The 19,681-nt window shown below is 39.4% G+C and overlaps 1 protein-coding gene across 1 annotated transcript in view; it reads left to right on the top strand.

The window, feature by feature from the left end:
• Positions 1–19,242, top strand: part of MINOS1 (mitochondrial inner membrane organizing system 1) — a 28,091-nt gene extending 8,849 nt beyond the window's left edge. Inside the window, exons 2-4 of the mRNA XM_005883032.2 lie at positions 15,072–15,119; positions 16,335–16,444; positions 18,988–19,242. Coding sequence (XP_005883094.1) covers positions 15,072–15,119; positions 16,335–16,444; positions 18,988–19,002 — 173 coding nt within the window. The 3' untranslated portion in view covers positions 19,003–19,242. The remainder of the gene's footprint in view (positions 1–15,071; positions 15,120–16,334; positions 16,445–18,987) is intronic.
• The last annotated feature ends 439 nt before the right edge of the window (positions 19,243–19,681 follow it).

A 19,681-nucleotide genomic window follows, 5' to 3' on the forward strand; every position in this document is an offset into this window, starting at 1 on the left:
ATTTTAAAATCTGTATGAAAATATAAACAATCCAAAATAGCCAAAGCCATTTTTAAAAAGAGAAACCGAGTTGGAGGAATAAGATTACCCGAATTCAAGACTTACTGTAAAGCTACAGTAAATAAGACAGTGTAGTATTGGAGAAGGTACACACACAGATCAGTGGATCAGCTGTGTCCAGAAATAGACCCATAAATACATAGTTTATTTTTGACAAAGGTGTCAAGTCAGTTAATGAAGAAAGGAAAATCTTTTCAACAAATTGTGCTAGAATTACTGGGTATCCATGTAGAGAAAAAAATTAATCTTATTATCTCAAACATAAAAAATACACTCAAAAGGATCACAGACCTAAATGTAAAAGCTACAAGTATAATACCTCTAGAAGAAAAGAGGAGAAAAATATTTGTGATCTTGAGTTCAGAAAATACTTCTTAAGTCACAAAAAAAGCAAAAAATTCACAAAGGAAAAAAAAGACATACTGGATTTGATCAAAATTTTAAAACTTTTGCTCTTTGAAAGACACCATTAAAAGAAAACAAAAGTACAAGCCGCAGAATGGGAAAAAACATTTGCAATACATATATCTACCTGGTAAAGGACTTGTTTCTAGAATAAACCAGGACATCTTAAAATTAATCATAAGACAACTCATTTAAGAAAATGGGTAAACCGGTTTGGCTCATTGAGTAGAGCGTCGGCCTGCGGACTGAAAGGTCCCAGGTTCGATTCTGGTCAAGGGCATGTCCCTTGGTTGGGGGCATATCCCCAGTAGGAGGTGTGCAGGAGGCAGCTGATCGATGTCTCTCTCTCATTGATGTTTCTCTCTATCACTCTCCCTTCCTCTCTGTAAAAAAAAGAAAAGAAAAGAAAATGGGTAAAATGTTTGAAAAGATTTTTACAAACGAAATTAGACAAATGACAAACACATAAAAAGATGTTCAGCAAATTAAAATCATGAGATACCTCTACACCCCTTAAAATAGTTAAAGTTAAAAGACTGACAACGCTAAGGGTTCATTAGTATATGGAGCAACTGGAATTCTTGTACACTGGTGTGTGCTTTTTAATTGAATTTATTGGGGTTATACTGGTTAACAAAATTATACAGGTTTCAGGTGCACAATTCTACAACACACCATCTGTACACTGTATTGTGTGTTCATCACCCCAAGTTAAGTATCCGTCTATCACCATTTATCCCCCGTTTACCTTCCTCCACTCCACTCCCCTATCCCTTCCCAGCAATCACCACACTGTTGTCTGTGTTCTTGTACACTGTTGATGGGAGTGTAAAATGGTACTACCACTTTGTAAAACTGTTAGGTAGTTTTTATAAACTTAAACATACCATCTAGTCATCCCACTCCTAGGTATTAACCAAAGAGAAATGAAAACATGTCCACACAAAGTCTGGCATATGAATGTTCATAGCAGCTTTATTCATAATGCCCCCAAACTGAAAAGAACCCAGATGTCTGTCACAGATGAATGGATAAACAAAATCTGGACTATCCAAAATATGAACAAGTTACTGATACATACAACAATATATATACATTTCAAAATCACTAGGTTGGGTAAAAGAAGCTAGACACAAAAAAGTATATATTGTCCCGGGTGTCAGCACCAAAAAACCCCAAACAAGCAGACAAACAAAAAAGAATACAGGCAGACCTCTCAGATGTTGTGTGTCAGCTCCATACCACACAATAAAGCAGATCATAATCTTTTGGTGGTGGAGGGTCTTGCCTTCAATTTATAAAAAACAAAAGTCTGTAAAGTGCAGTAAAGCAAGGCATAGTGAACAAAATATGCCTGTATATACTTTATGATTCCATTCAGATGTAAAACTCTAGAAAATGTAAACCAATCTGTGAAGACAAAGTAGATAAGTGGTTGCCTGGGGCAAAGGGTGGTGGGAAGGATGAACTACAAAGGGGCACAAGGAAACTTTTGGGGCTGATAGTATTCTATTGCTTGATTTTGGTGCTCCTTTCACTTATCAAACTCATTGTACTATATAGTTTAAATGGGTGCAGTTTATTGTACGTACATTATACTTCAAAAGGTTATTTAAAACCAAAAGGATGAAAATGATGAAAAATACTCTGTTCCGGTGTAGATATAAGCAACCGGAACCCTCAGGTTCAGCTCGTGGAAGTATGAATTGGTGTAACCACTTTGGAAAACTGGCAGTATCTACTAACGCTTAACTATATGTTCACCCTATGACATTGCTGTTCCACACCTAGGTATATACCCCAGAGATATTCATACATCTCTTCATCAAATGACTTTCTAGAATGTTCCTAGAACACTATTCATAATAAGATCAACTAGAAGCTACCCAAGTGCCCATCAACAGAATAGATAAATTGTGGTATATTAATGTAGTGGACTACTACACAGCAGTTATAATCTATCTATATATATAAAAGGCTAAGCCGGCCAGTCGCTATGACGACACACCAACCACCAGGGGGCAGACGCTCAACGCAGGAGCTGCCCCCTGGTGATCAGTGCGCTCCCATAGCCAACCTCCCACAGCTGGCCAACCTCCTGTGATCCCTCCCCCCCCCCCGGCCGGCCCCGATCGGCCTGATTGGCCGATCAGGACTGGGCCGGATGGCTCCAATCTCTGGCCAGGCCGAGGGATCCCACCCATGCACGAATTCGTGTACTGGGCCTCTACTACAACTATATAATACAATGAACTACATACAACTATTTACAACACTATTGGGCCAAAGTACTCACTGTGTGATTCCATTTCTGTAAGTTTAAAAACAAGCAAAACTACTCTATGCTATTAGAAGTCAGAATATGGTTATCCTTGGATCTGCCAAGAATATCTTTATCCTTGGATGAAGAATTTGAGTGGTTACATGCATGCGTATTAAAAAAAGATAAGAAAACTGTATTACAAAGTGAAAGTCTGTTGGAATTGGTAACTGTTAACAGTTAGCAATTTAACTTGTCATTTTTAAAAGTAAGAAGTGAAGAAAATGAATTTGAAATGCTCTTTAAAGAGATAGCATGACAGGAACAAGAAATAGAAGATAAACAAGGACAAATTAGAAAAAATATGAGAATGTGGGATATGAAAATATGGATGAATAAAAGTGGTACGAGATATGTCTTGGAGAGAGGGCAGGTGGACAGGTAGATCACAGTGTGGCCAAGGGGCTTGTTGAAGATTACATAGACTCTTCAGGTTGCTTCAATGATGTATCTTCTGGTAGAATTTTAAGACTATTTGATTAATAGTTAGCAGTGTATATGGGAAGAATTGAAATCCTGTGTTTTTACTTCGTTTTTCCTTATCCAACCTAAACCTGCATTAGGATGCATAGGATAATTTATAATTATTGTAACACCCTCACATAACTGTTGATGGATTTGTAGACTTAGTTAACTTAGACAAATGTTTACAAGTTAGAACAAATGTTTCTGATTGTTTGTCAGAACCTGTACATATAAATCACTCAGAATTCCTATTTGATAGATTTTAAATGATTAACTGAAGCAATTGATTTAAAGCACCATAATTCACTTTTTACTAGAAGGTAGTTCTAAGAAAGCTGCTAGTTTCTTGGCATCATTTCAGATGACTAAATTGAAATCCATTAGTTGTGGGTTTAAAAAAAATTTTTTTTTTACCGTTTCAGCATAGGCCTATATGTGACAAATCTTGAACTCATAAATATCCCACTTTGATTGGAAGCAAAAATACAGTATATAACTGCTCCAGTCATATATTATCTTGATATTAGAATAAATGCTATTAATCTTATATATTCCCAGAAAAGATTGGCTGTGATCATTGAAAAATCACAGCTTATTTTTTCTCCTTGTTTCAGTGCAACTTGATTCGTTTTATTTCCGCTCATAACTTGTATTTTAGAAGACTTTTTTCCTTTACTCACTTTATGAAAACTAAATTTTTGGTTTCTTCAAGTATGCAGGTCCAGTGAATTGGAGAGGTTTATTTATGGGGCTTTGTAGAATAGTGTTGCCTTTAAGAAATGCTACTATACAATGCTACTGTAATATAAAGTCATCTGGGTGTTGTGTTCTATCTCACCTATGGTCTCAGGCACTTTATTAGAACCAGATTTGAATAACAAAGAAAAACCTGCTTGCTCATGAAAGCCCCCAAATTCAGGCAAGTCCTTCCAGCACCTTTGCAATGCCGATTTGGGATATTCACTATTTGCACCAACTGTACCTTAAATGCAAACCTATTGGTATCTTTTAAAAATATTTGACCCCCTTTTCTATCTCTATTTGTCTGGTCCATGACTTCATATATCTTTACCTAAGGATCCATTATCTCGGTCATCATTGTCATCACCCTACTCAGAAGTTCCTTATCCCTGATCAAAGGTACCTTAAACACCCTCTGTTTCTTTTCTGCCTAACATGGAAATGGAAAGGTAGAGGGAGGGCTGTTGAGGAGGGATCAAAGTATGATGCAGGGTAATATTTTTCATTTGGATGGGTGGAAAAGAGAATCTGAGCTCCTTGTAGTCCATTTCTCTGCCACCATCTCTCCCTCTCCCCTAATCCTCCAGGATGGTTTGGGTACTGTGCTTAGTGCTTCTAGTACATCCTATTTCTGTCGTCGTATCTTGTACTTTGAGTTTCTAATTATCAGTTGGCCCCAACACTAGATAGTGCACCAATGAGTGCAGGAACTTATTATTCCCCAGGGCCCAGTGTAGTGCCTAGCACAGGGTAGGTACTCAGTTTATAATTAAGGAAATACCTACAGATACTAGTAGTGTTGGCCAGGATGAATTTTGGGAGGTATTTAGTTTCCTTTGGTAAATCAAAATGGATGATTATAATAGTATGATTATAATTTGTATGTCTGTGAGGAGGCTATACTAGCAGCAATGTAGCATGGCAACCAAGGACCAGGCCTCTGGAGTCAGGCTGCCTGGTTCAAGTCCCAGCTGTGTGACCCGAGGCAAGTTACTTAACCTTTCTGTGTCTCAGTTTCTTGATTTATAAAATGGGGCCAATAAAATACATTTATTGTGAGGATCAAAATGGGGTGATTTAATCCTGAAGCATCAGTGCTTAGTGAATGAATGCTCTTTATTTAATATTGTATGGTGTTCCTGAAAAGAGTGTACACATTGCACTTTTATAAGTCAAGTTATATTTTAGATTTATTAAGGAAATTTGGTATTAAAAGGTGTAATACCATGTCCACATGGAGGACGCTGCAAATCGCCTGCTAAACTGAATCGGTAAGGGTCCCCATGTCCACAGTCCCCTCCCCCATCGTCCCTTGGGCTCTCCCCACTTTACCTCCCTCAGATTCAGACAAGCGCCCTTGAACTAAAGTGTTTTAGTTCAACAGTGAGTCTAAAGGAATCCCCTATTTAATCCCCTTTTTAGTTCAGTTGTTTGGAGCATCCTCCCAATGCGCCAGGGTTGTGGGCTGGATCCCTGGTCAGGGCTTGTACAAGGATCAGGCAGAAGTTGATGACTTATAAATAACATCTATGTTTTTGTAGTTATCCAGGTAGAAGTTCTCAGCGTTTTCTTTGACAGCCTTCCCCACTGCACCCTCCAAAACCCCAGATACACATACACACACTTAATCAGTGTTAAGTGCTACAAATTCTGCCAGCAAAATGTCTCTTCCTTTCCAAGTAATCCTACACACCTTAGTCAGATGAATCTCCTAAAGCATAGCCTCAATCTTGTTAGCCTCTTTAAGAATTCTTCAGGGAAGCCCCCCGCCTGCTGAATTAAGTGCTGTGTAGACTCCTTGGCCCAGCTTCAGGTGCCTTCAGAATGGCTCCCACCCCTTTCCAGCCTTATCTCCTGCTCTCTAGGGCATGCCTCATGCTAAACCTCTGACCTCCTCCCTCCCCTCTTTTCCCTACACAAGCCCTGCTTTTCTGCCATCGGGTAGAATGTATGCCCATTCCCCCAAAACTCTGGCTGTTAAAAAAATCTATTCTTTTTCTTTTTTTTTTTTTAATCTTCACTGGAGGATATTTTTTTTCATTGATTTTTTAAAAAATATATTTTTATTGATTTCAGAGAGGAAGGGAGAGGGAGAGAGAGATAGAAACATCAATGATAAGAGAGAATCATTGATCGGCTGCCTCCTGCACTCCCCCTACTGGGGATTGAGCCCACAACCCGGGGATGTTCCCTTGACCGGAATCGAATCGGGGACCCTTCAGTTTGCAGGCCAATGCTCTATCTACTGAGCCAAACCAGCTAGGGCCATTGATTTTTTTTAGAGAGAATGGAAGGGAGGGATTGGGGGGGGGGGGCGCAGAAACATCCACCTGAGAGAGACACATCAATTGGTTACCTCATGCACAGGCCCAGATTGGGACTGGGGATCAAACCTGCAACCTAGGTATGTGCCCTTGACCGGAATCAAACAGAGACCATTTGGTGTTCAGGCCCGATGCTCTAACCACTGAGAAAACTGGCCAGGGCAAAAAGTCTGTCCTTGAAGACAATTCAGATGCTACCTGTTTTTTGAAGATTAAAAAAAAATCTCAGGAGAACACTGTCCTTTTCTCAGGACACCAAGGACCTGCTTTTGTTCACTTTTATGGATACATGATGACTTGTTATCCTTTCTCGATCACAAGCTCCCCAAGGAAGAGACTGTGTCTTACTTATTTCTGACCCATGTTGAACCCAGTACTTTTACCCTTCAGTGCTCAGTAAATACTTAACATTTGATTTATTCTTTTTAAAAAAATATTTTTATTGCTTTTAGAGAGAGGAAAGGAGAGGAAGAGAGCGATAGAAACATCAATAATGAGAGATAATCATTGATTGGCTGCCTCCTTCACACCCCCTATTGGGGATCAAGCCTGAAACCTAGGCATGTGCCCTGATTAGGAATTAAACTGTAACCTACTGGTTCATGGGTTGACCCTCAACCACTGAGCCACACTGGCCGGGATTGATTTGTTCTTGAAAGACTTTTTGTGGGAAAAGACAAGGACATGGACTCCGTGCAATGCACTGTTCTTCCAAGCTTTCTGCACACATTATGCTGTTTCATCTCACTGTCCCCAGTCAAGGGATAGGCACTGTTAATGTTAGTAGTCTTAGTTTCCATATGAAAAGTTATATAATTTACCCAAGGACTGACACACAACTACTAAGTAACTAACCAGTATTCTCAATCATGCTTAACCTGTCTTACCCCCAAGCCCATATAACTTTATAACTGAAGTATAACCACTATATAACATTTCTCACTTTTCAAAGAATAAATACTACATACTGGAGTGGTGTGCTCCAAGAGTAAAGAAACAAATCTATTCTCAGTGCCTTCTACTTAATAGATGCTAGTAAAAGTTGATCAACTAAATGTAAGGAAAAGAAAATACTGAATTTTTCTTGGTTGAATTTTTCATTTGAATCAGGAATAGGCAACAACATAATAGCTATAGTGTTGGTGTACATAGGGTACATTGGGTCCCTGATTCTTATCTTTATTTCCACAAGGATGAGAATCTAGTTACTGATATTGATGAGGAGGGACTAGAGGTGTTGGGAGGGAAGGGAATCGCAAAAATACCCTTTTGACCAGTTTGGAGTCATTTATCAGCCCTCAGCCCATTTGGATTCATTTGATCTCCAGTCAGTGCACAGGGAAGTATTTCCTGGCTTCATTTGTTGACTTTCTCATTGCCTCTGAGTAATTTCAGATTTTTGTTACCACTCCTGATAAGTCAGATATCTGTGGTGTCTTTTATTTTCTTGAGGAACTAAAGAGTAACATAGTCATAAATTACCCATGCATAGTGATACAGTCCAGAAAAACACTTTGTTGTCACATGTAACAATAGACAGGGCCACTGACCTCTCTTTGAGGTTTATCCCTGTGTATAGGAAAGAGCCATGACTTTGGAAGCAGACAGCCTGCGTTTGAATTCTACTTTTACAGATGTGTGTACTTGGGGAAGTCACTTAACCCCTCTACATTGTTTTCTCTTCTGTAAGACCGGATCATGATACACCTAAAAGGTGGTTCTGTGGATCAAATGAAATAATGTATAGAAACATAATACAGTGCCTGACACTGTAAATGTTATTACCTCCAAAGTGCCTCCCCCTAAATAAATGTAATGCATCTTTTATTTATTGAAACTTAATTCTAGTTTTTTTCGTGTATAACATGTTTCTTGATTTGTGCATTCTTGGGAAGTTGTGTGGCTGTCAGGATTCTGAAAGTTGGATCATATGCTCTTGCACTTATTTAAAAAGGACGCTTTTTAGTTAAGGTTGTTTAGAGCATCCTCCCAATGTGCCAGGGTTGTGGGCTGGATCCCTGGTCAGGGCATGTACAAGAATCAATCAGTGAATGTATGGATGAGTGGAACAACAAATTGATGTTTCTCTCTCGGGCCTTCCTCCACCCCTGCCCTTCCTCTCTCTCAAATTAATGAATTAAAAAAAAATGTGGTGCCCAGAGACCCATTACAAAAGACCCTTTTGTGAATTTGGCTTTTCTTGAAGCAGAACTTACCAGTAATGCCTTCCACGTTTACCTTCCCTATCTTTACTCCTTTCTGCTGACTGGTTTACTTGTTCTGGTCAGAATGTGGGCAGTTGATGTCCACCTAGAAATTCCTATAGATGTTCCAGCCTCGGTCTAGTCTGGATGGCCATAGGAAGGTTAAGGTCTTGTTAAATAGCTACTTTCCTAATCTATTTCCTCTATACCCTGCAGCAATGTTGACTTTTGAGAAGCTGATTAACACAGACCTATTTTACCATCTCTGGGTCTTTGGTCTGGCACTCTTTCTTGGTTAATTCACATGACTTGGCATTTACACATGGACACCTGGGACAATCTGTCTTTGCCTCAAAGGATTAAGTAACACAGCTTGGAACTGACTGAAAACTTTTTTCCCCCTCATAAATTGGGCCCTGAGCATCTTTCATAAATCAGGAATGTTTCTTGGAAATGTAGTTCTCACTAAATTCAGTCCCTAGGGTACTTTTCTATAACAGCACATTCATGTTTGTTCTGTCATAACAAGTGCATTTGATGGTTGTAATAGTGTTGATAGAAACGTGATTGAACAGGAAAACATGCCTATTATAAATAGGTCAATTTGATAGTAATCCATGTTCAAAGCATAAATATAGCTTTATTAAACACAGATAGCTCTAGGAAAATCTTTATAATATTTTAGAGCAAAGTGTTCTAGTTCAACAGTGAGTCTAAAGGTATCCCCTATTTAAAATATATATCAAAATCTGATGTATTCCTAGAAACAATTGCTAATGCCAATGAAATATAGTCAACTGTGCAAAGAGAAGGGGGAAAGGCTCTAACTTTCAGCTGTGGCTCACCCACTGTGTGATCCTGAATGAGTCAGTGACTGGTATTTTCATAGAGGGTTAACTATTATATTACACCTTCAAAAATATATATATTTTTATTGATTTCAGAGGATGGGAGAGGGAGAGAGAGGAACATCAATGATGAGAGAGAATCATTGATCGGCTGCCTACTGCATGCCCCCTACTGAGGAATGTGCTGGCAACCTGGGCATATGCCCTGACCAGGAATCAAACCGCAAATTCCTGATTCATAGATCCATGCTCAACCACTGAGCTACATTGGACGGGCTATTTTACATTACACTTTTTTTTTTTTTATAGCAAAGGTGGAAATTTATTGAAGAACAAGTACAGACTCCCACATAGGGAGAGGGAAAGAGTCCCACAAAATGGACTCCCACATAGGGAGGGGGGGAAGGGTCCCACAGAACTGACTCCCATGTAGGGAGGGGGAAGAGTCCCCTACATTACACTTTTGATATCTTTTGAGTTTTATTAAAGCGGTGGCAGAATTTACTACCACTTACTAAATTCTATCAGACACTGCTATATACCTTACATTTTCCTTATACAGCAGCCCTGGAAGATTGTCTTCACTCTACAGATGAACACATTGAGGTTGTGCGGGGTTAAGTCATTGACCGGAGGTCAGAGAGCCAGTAGGTCAGGAGTCAGCAGTGGTTTGAACTTAGCCTGTCTCACTACAACATCCGTGTTCCTGCCATTCCACTCAGCAGGAGAGCGAGCCCTGCATTTTCTGGAAGCTGTATCTTTTCTTTCAGACATTTAAGAATAAAGTTGTTTGGCTCATGGCTACTAGCATCTTAAAAACTTGCTTGTAATCCCTGTAGCTTCTCATATTTATAAACTGCCAGTTGCCTATGGCAAAGTTTCTGCTCATACATCTTGATAAATGATATTGTACAAATTAAAATGGAGTTGCTTTGCTATTTTAATTAATTTATAGCTACAGATCAAATTTAGCATTGATAACTATATATTAGAATTTAGGAGCTTGGTTTGAAGTGTTAAATGTGAGCTGGAGTGAGATCTTAATTATCATATAAACAACATATACTAAATAGACAAATGAGGTAGGTTTGTGGACTTTTTTCCTCCCTCTGAAATTTTAGAGACATGTTTTCTAAGAGGATTTTTGAGGATTTGTTTTTTCTGCGCCTCTTCAAACAATGAGTTATCCCACCTTAATCGAAAGTCCATTGGCAATTGGCAACTTTTACAAAGTGGATTGGGCAGGAGCATGTGTTGCTCTGGCTTGTTTTGTTGAGGGACTAACATCCAGAGTACATTTCTACCCCAAGACTGCAGTCGGGTTATGTAGACTGCTTGTTAATTCTTGCTGATTATGTCTGCTTCCTACTTATTTGCGGTGAAGTAAAGCTTTATGACATGTGGCATGGTGAGGGCAAAGATTTTTCTAAATAAAGTTTCATTGACTAACTGGAAACTATCCATATGTCACAGTAATAGCCATCAGCGTGTATTTCCCCTTCTTTCTTACACAGAATGTGGCTTAACGTGTACACTTGGCATACCTCTGTTAGTTGTTCTTTTTAATTTATTACAGAATTCACTTGGGCATAAGATAAGGCAATGTTTTATATGTAGTTAGTGGGAGTGAGTTCTCTGTTGTTTTGTTATTAAAATAGTATCAGATGAACTGTTAGGGAGTTGCTTCTTCCTAAAAATGTGTTTATCTACTAGCCAGTTTTATGATGTCCTTTTGGGCACTAAGCATGCATTAAAGTGCTGGGTTAGATTGATTTGGAGTAATTTCTTTTCGAAAGAATTTGTGCCAATTCTTTTTCCTCTCCAAAAGAAATGGTTTCAGAGCATGGGCTCTTTGCCTAATGTCAATTCCATAAGGCTCCTCTGTTGTGGGGTGTTTTTTTTTTTCTTGCCCCCGCCCCCCTCCATCTTCTCCTCTTAATTGGGCTGTGCCATGAGGAAGATGTGTACCTGTAATCAGGCATTTCTTTACTTTAGGGTTATTTGTCATTCCAGACAGCATGGACCAAAAGAACAGGCTTGTGTGGGGGGAGGCAGAGTTATATAAACTGTGTTCATAGTTAAATATTTGCTTCCAGGGAAGGTGAAAAATGCTTTGTACTTTTTCCTTTGGCTTTTTTCCCGTAAGGGAGCTTGTCATGCAACAACAGAAAAAAAGTGGCCAAAGGCAGAGAAAACTCTTCTCTTTTCCATGTTGGTTTGTTTTTATTGTAAGACAAACCTTTCATGTTTTATTGTTAATGAAGTTTAAACCTGGTGTAGAGGTGCCAATCTTTAGTGGAAACAGCTGCAGAGTTGGTGTCCCCTGATCAGGTGGGACTTTCTTTGAAGCAACATGTTGCCTTTTAAAAGAAAATCGAGCATGTGAGAACTTGAACCTGTAAAACTCATCAGTTCCACCATTGTTTGTCTCTTAAATAACTGAGATAGTTAACTTTAAGTAAAACACTGGCATTTAAAAATCATTTTTTGTATTTTTTTTCTGAAGAGGATAGTCTTGTTATTTTGTGTCTTAAAAATATAGAAATGGAGGGGGGAGATTCACTCTTAAGAATTGAAGATGTAGCAGCTCAATTTAACAGATCGTAGAGGACGGCCTGTCTTTGGCTAGTCTGAACTGTGATTTTGACCTTATACTATACTTACAAAACTAGGTGGTTGGGCATATACCTGAACTTAGATGAAGTCTAGAGATTAAAGATTTTCTACTCTATATTGATTGATGTTGAAGCATTTCTCATCTTTGTGGTTGAGCGATATGTTAGGAGTGGGCTTAGCATCTTTCTTGGTCTACTGCTAGGAAAATTGAGCATCAGAGAGCTTTTTTTCCTTGGGGGGAAAATAGGAGAGACAGGGATGGAGTCAGAGGGACAAGAAAAATGCTGAAATATTTTCCTTTTGGGCTTTTGATTTGTTTGCCAAAAAATTGCCTTCCAGATGGAGAAGACCAAAAGCTCTGATTGTAAGCCATTATGTTTTTACTGGCCTCCCTCCCCATCCCATTGCCTGGTTTGAAATCTGTAAGCCAGTCCAAATCCTTTACCTCATTTTCTAGTACCAATTTACTGTCTTACTCATCTTCCAGCTGCAAGGGGGTGAGGCAAGTCGTTTTGAAATTGAGCCCTGTGCCATTTTATAAATCAAGCAACAGCAGATTCTCGCCAAGGAGTATCAATCGAGATAGCTCCCATTTCTCTGAAGTTCTTGACTCATGCCTACCAGGTAGATTTGTGTCTGTGACATGTGCGGTCGGATTAGTCTGGGAATGAATCTGAACAAGCCCATTTGGCCTTGTGTAGACTTGTTACCTGGTTGCCTAGTGTTCTGGCCTGTTGCATAGGAAGCACAATTGGTTTTTGGCTGTATCTTACTGCACTGGCAGTAGAAATCTTGATACTCCAGTTTCCCTTGGGAGATAGTGATTATTTAGGGGTTAATATTGTAGGGGAATCCAATGTCAGGACATACAGTGGATATAGTGGCTTTGGAGTCTGGCAGACTTGGGCCCAATTCACTGCTCTACCACTAGCTAAACAGTGTCCTTGAGCAAGTTATTTTCTGTGTCTGGAAAATGGGGCATAAGACCATATCAGGTTGTTTGGTTTAATAATTTTTTGAAAGGAAGAAAATGTTGGGTATTTAGGGGAAATACTGAAATGTTAGTTCCTTTTCTTTCTCATTATGTCGATCTTGAGTATGTTAATCATTGTGGTCTATAAACTGACTAGTTTTCTACCATTTTTTAAAATTACATGGAAATTGGGATGACATGAGTGATTTTTAAATATTGCATAGTAAAGTTGGGCACCAAATCATTACCTAATGCAGGGTCTATTGGACAGGGCAAAGTAATAAATTTTTTTTATTAAAATTCATGTTTGTGTAGGATTAGTCAGAGGAAAGAAACATACATCATGGCCACATATATATGATAGGGGAGAATTATCAGAAATCATTCCGGGTAATAGTATAAATACTTTCTTCAAGCCAACATCAACTGGATTGTTGCATAGGTGGATTAAAAAACACACACACACACAAAAAGGTGTGGGCTGGCCATTGTGGTTCAGTGGTTTTGAGCATCAACCCATGAACCAGGAGGTCACTGTTTGGTTCCCGGTTAAGGTACATGCCCTGGTTGCAAGCTCAATCCTTGGAGGCGGCCGATCGATGATTCTCTCTCATCACTGATGTTTCTCTCTTTCTCTCTCTCTCCCTTTCCTTTCCTCTCCTCTCTCTGAAATCAATAAAAACATATTTCAAAAAAAGATGTGGGTTAGCCTGTTTGCTCTGATGAAGTTCTCTGTGTTTGGAGCAGAAAGGGTCAGATTGGTAGACTGAGGAGTACTTGAATGTTCACGTTGTGATAGCCTAAAATCATGGTTAGCTAGAGAGGAAGCTCTTGGAATGTCAGTAGCACAGATTTGAAAACCATTCAGGCAAATGAGAACTGGGACTTTTATGTGGTGCTTAATCAGTTAACTGCCACGATATTTTGAATTTAATTTAAAAAGGTCTGCCGCTTGCGTCTGTAGATGCTTATGGCGTACAAATGGTTAATTGTAAAGATGGTAGTCAGGTGCTCTGTTGGATCATGGAACAGACAGTTAGTAAAGAGCATCAGTATGCTATGAAAGGTGCAAAGACAGCTGTCAAATCTGAAGGGGAAAAAAATCAGATTTTGGTTCTCTTCCTTGGCATATATAAATTTTTTGATAATGGGAAAATAAGTTTATCTCAAAGTTTGGGACATGTATCACTACAGTAGTATGTGAGGTGATTTTTTTTTCCTAAAGTGGTACCACAGACAGATATTTTTATTTTAACAGTTCTATATTCATTTTAACACACTTTGTGGAAAAAATATAGCTAGCACTCAAATCTATGATTATACTAATATTATTACTTAAGTTGAGGCTAAAATTATTTAATTAAATACATGCATTGATAATTTTTCAAAAGAAAACTATTAAGTAAATAGTTATACAGGTGATGTGTGGATTTAGCAGAAATTGTGACAGTAGCACTAGAATGACCAATGTTTGAGAAATACTGGTAAAAATTAGGATTTGGTCCTTTTTTCAAGCTTAGATGCCTGTGAAGTTTAATTTAAAATTAGATATTTATAAATTTTTTCTACCAAACATTAAGATAGACTTTTGTGTGTATTCTTTTATTTTGGAAAATAGTGGTTAAAAATGCCCTATGAGTAAAATGAGGGGAGGGGATTAAGCTCCACTTGTGGACACTCTGACTTGTGACAACCTTTAGGAATTATTCTGGATCACTCCTTTCCATCTTCACTCAAACTGTTGAAATGATAGGAGCTTCCAGTTGACATCATTATTTCTGATGTTCTGGCTGTGGCGCCCTGCAGAAGAGGGTAAGAAGGCATTCCCAAGCAGTGCAGAGCTCTCCTCAAGAACAGTTTCTCGGCTTGTTCTCACCGCCCAAGACTTGTTAGACAGAATAGAGAATAACGTTTTTAGCCCCTGTTGTGGGCAGGGGACAAAGGGCATCTAAAAAGCCTCTGATAACAAGAAGGAAGGTTAGAAGTGAAAAAATCAACTGTATACCAAATTATGAAAAAAAAATCATTATAGATGTTCACATTTATGAAATGTTCATTTTATTTTTGTCAGGTTACTACTAATGAGATATAATATGTTTTCCCTCCTCTTCACAGGTACTGGTTTTGGATTAGGACTTGTTTTCTCACTTACCTTCTTTAAAAGTAAGTATGACTGCCCTAACTGGTTTGGCTCAGTGGATAGAGTGTCGGCCTGTGGACTGAAGGGTCCCAGGTTTGATTCCGGTTAAGGGCATGTACCTTGGTTGCGGGCATATCCTCAGTAGGAGGTGTGCAGGAGGCAGCTGATTGATGTTTCTCTCTCATCGATGTTTCTAGCTTTCTATCCTTCTCCCTTCCTCTCTGTAAAAAATCAATAAAATATATTTTAAAAAAATAAATAAAAGTAAGTATGGCTATCTTTCTAGCATAATGTCCTAGTGTACATACAGTAGCAGGAACACTTCTGGAAGGCACATCTGCACGACTGCCAACCCAGCCATTTATGGGGTTAGGTAGCTAGACAAAGAATGTGGACTCAAAAGAGGTCAAAATGGGTTGAGCATCTTCAGCATTCCCCTTGGGCATTGAGTCAGGGTGCTTGATATCTAAAATATGATATCATTTTAAAATGTGCTTTATGCCAGTGAGTCATTTGGCCAAATCTACATGCTCAAATATTTCTAATTATAATTTTTTTTTGGAAAGTAACTTGAAAATGAGAGTTCTGCTAGTGATAAAAACAAGTAGGCCAGAAATTATTCTAAGCAAAGAATAGGCTATATCCCTTTCTTTCTGTAGAGGAGCTGAAGTTTGGCTGTTGACCTTTTTCCATGAAGAACAGTGGGAATCCATAACTAGAGAATCATAAGTAACACATATTGCTAATACGAAATAATCATTTACAGTATTGGCTTAAGTAAACCTTATGACTTACTATAATAAAAATATATAAATATTGGTTAAAATCTTAGATATTTTAAAAATTCAAGCACCATACTGAAATATTTCTGTTAAGGTTAAAAAAATGATTTAAGTGAGCAAATGATTAGAACTGATAAAGAGAAGTTAAAAGGTTCAAGTATGTCTACTCTTTTTATAGTGTACCATTATATACCATGCACATCTACCATTATTAATACCTCAAACCTGGCAGCATAAGTACTTAATAAGTACTTGGTAAATGAATAAGTTTACCAATAGCCTCCCTCTTCCTTTTATTGACTGTTGATGAAACATTGACAAAATGTGGCATAGTGTCATCTGTGTGGTGCATGCTGACTATTTACTGAACCCTCAGTAGATGGATTTGAGCCAGAAAAAAAGCTGTATCTGCTCCTAATGGTCCCCTGTTGGGATTTTCCCTTTTCTGCTCACTAGGAAGAATGTGGCCACTAGCCTTTGGTTCCGGCATGGGATTGGGAATGGCCTACTCCAACTGTCAGCATGATTTCCAGGCTCCGTATCTTCTACATGGAAAATATGTCAAAGTATGTACCGATATGATATTTCTCTTTCTTCCCAAAGAAAAAGCTTGCTCCTCAGTCGCTGAAGAATTTTTTATAGTATATATAATGAATAAGCTGTGCGTGTCACATGGTACCACTGAGATCCCAATTGCTCTTTGGCTTTTCGTGATGTTGACACTGCTTTGGTTCCTAAAGTCTCTCCCCTCCCCTCTACCTGGAGATGCATATGTGCATTCAGATCTCTGCTCATATGTTAGCTGACTGGAACTGACAAACCTGCCTGAAAGTGTATCATCGTAGTAAAGTAGATTTGTGTTAAATATCTATAAGTAGCACTTTTGTTCAAGATTTCAGAGTGCCCTGTAAACATCTCACACATACTCAAACTAAACTTGCAGACTTCTGGGCCTCAGTCATTATTCTGCTTTTTTATTGAATAAGGCAGGTTCTTGACTGTATGTCCCACATAATTCTGCCAAAGTCCTTGCCTACAGATGGATCTTTAACGATGCAGACAAGATGAAAAATATAGCACGTGCCTCAAGAGGGAAGAAGCTGGCACATTCCCTGAAGACTGTCTGTAGCAGTGTTTCTTTCTCATGCCGTACTTTATAGGGCTGGTACCATGGGGTGTAAGTGAAAGGATCATGGGAAGCTGTGAGCTCAAGGACAGGGGTGTATTTATTTTTGTATCCCCAGGGCCTGGAACAAAGTAGGCACTCAAATAAATGTAAAATGAATGAAGTAAATGGTGGATTCTATTAGATGTGTTAATTGCCTCAGGCTTACTAAGGCATAACCTTTATAGCAGTACAAACTTCAATGAGGAACTTCACATTCCCTTTATATGTAGAATCATCTGCTTTCTTGGTTACCCGTGAGCTAGAATCACTGTGATCTGGGCAGCCTCAGGAGGCTAGTGGAAAGAGCACAAAACCAGGAGACCTGCATGTGAGTCCTGGTCTGTCACTTGCTTCCTATGTGGTTTTGAGTTACTCATTTCTGAGATTCTCTTTTCTATCTGTAAAATGAGGGTAATGCTTTCTACCTATAGGATTGTTGTGAGAATTAAATGTGAATATGGTTTTAAGCTGTGAGGTATTATATAAGTAGATATGTTTGTTATTGTAGTTGAGGGCAACCAAGGAAGGGTGATTGACTTGTCCATTGTTCCATCATAATAACAAGTAGAGCAGAAATGTGGTACAAATGAATGTCCCAATTCTGCTCAAAAGCTGTCACCAAATCTCAAAGGATAGCACCCCACCATAGCTTGGTAGCCTTTCTCTATAGAACCTGCCCACAGTGTCAGCTGCCTACCGACCATCCTATGTGTGTTTGGAGAGAGAATTGGGAGCAGGGAGAGCTGGCCAGTTAGGAAGTAGCAGGCCTTTCGCCACTCTCCATATTAATGAACCATCTCTGCGCCAGAGCCAGGGTGAGGTAATCAGAGGGACAGCACAAGAAGAGGTGCAGCTGTGTGGCGCACAGCTGACGACAGGCAATTTCCACTTCTCCCCAGCTCTTCACTTTATTGGCACCACAGCTGAATTTGGGGGAGAACCGAAAGGAACAGGAGAGGAGCTTCAGGTTTTTTAATTGTTTGAAATGTTCCAAACTGAGTTGCCATGGATAATGGCTCAGGGGTGATTATATGCATATTATATATTTAATGGATGGAAGTTACTGTGGAAAATATTGTTACATTTTTTACAGCCTTGTGTGTACTGCTCCAAAATGGCCTTGTAACTTTATCTGAACTTGAGTCTGTGCCTCGATGTTGTCATCCTCCATTCTCTAAAAAGGAGCAAAGTCCCAAGTTGGGGCTTTTCAGATGTGGTCATATTATGGTAATTGCTTCTTGAGTGCCAGTTATGCCCTGTGGGTCATCCTAGGTGCTTTGTGTTCTTTCTCTAGACCTCCCTGCCCCCAATAGATTTGTGAGCGAGATGTTATTATCCTCATTCAGAAGATGAGAAATCTGAATTTTACTGAGGTTAAGAAACTTGCCAAAGATCCCATCATTAGTAGGCTGTTTGATTCTGGACTCATGTTTTTTCCACTCACCTGTCATCTATCCCTTTGATGGATTTAGGAATATACTTATTCAGGTACCAATTGTTTAGCCCTATTCTGCTCCTTTCCCTTTCTCCTTCCTTAAAGTTTGGGGAGCCTTTCTTCAGAACATGGGCAGGATGTATACAGTCCCCTTGTGAGACTTTTTTTTTTTGGTTGGTTGGTTGGTGTTGTTTTGTGGTGGTGGTGGTTGCTGAGAGAGAGAGAGAGAGAGAGAGAGAGAGACAGAGAGAGAGAGATTTGTTGTTCCACTTGTTTATGCATTCATTGGTTGATTCTTGTATGTGCCCTGACCAGGGATCAAACACGCAACCTTGGCAAATTGGGACTATGCTCTAACCAACTGAGCTACCCGGCCAGAGCTTGAGACAGTTTTAAAGTAAACTGGGTGGTAAGCTTTAAGGCCCATTGGTCCTGGAGCAGCAAGTTAGAGGGAGTTGTCACAATGCCATCTGTACACTTATAACCTGAGTGTCCTTACTTTACAGGAGCAGAAGCAGTGACTTACACCTGAGAACATCTCAGTGGGAGGAGAACAGAAATCATGTTTATTCCTCAGGAATACTGAAGTGCCCTGGAGTAAGCTGACATTCTTCTGTAACAATGTTATCAGCAGTGCTTTAAACTCCAGCACACTGTTTATGTATTTGAAACCAAGTCTGTTTCTTGTTTTGTATTTTCTCTCTGGAAATTGCAAGGAGGTGGTCTTAAAAGAAATAAATTAAACAAAAATAGGCAGCTTAGTGCATTGCCTGCATTTCTTTGCCTTTGTATCTGAGCATGAAGAAGATTATACCTGAACTGCCAACAGCTGTGCCCGCCTGGTCCCAAGCTCTCTGAGAACCTTCCTGAAACCACAGCCGTGGTGCATTCCTAATGTGTAGTTTTCAGAACTGCTTCCCCCTCGTAAATCGGAGGTTGGAGGTTGCTGCTGCGTTCGTTGTCTGGTGAGGATGACGAATGTCTTGAGAAGCCTCACCTCTTGATAGCAGCTCTTTACCATCTGTGTGTTCTTCTCACCAGTGGGCCCAGCAGGGCACGTTTCAGCTGAGCCTACTCACTGAGGCTGCATCCGCAGGGTGTGCAGCCTGCTGTGCTGAAGGCTCGCAGTGTGATGGCACAGTTTCCCGCAGCTTCACGGAGCTTGACGGTGCAGCCTGCAGCACTGGGGGCTTTGTCCTG

Source organism: Myotis brandtii, unplaced genomic scaffold (assembly GCF_000412655.1).
Source record: "Myotis brandtii unplaced genomic scaffold, ASM41265v1 scaffold754, whole genome shotgun sequence".
In the NCBI taxonomy this organism is placed as follows: Eukaryota; Metazoa; Chordata; class Mammalia; order Chiroptera; family Vespertilionidae; genus Myotis; species Myotis brandtii.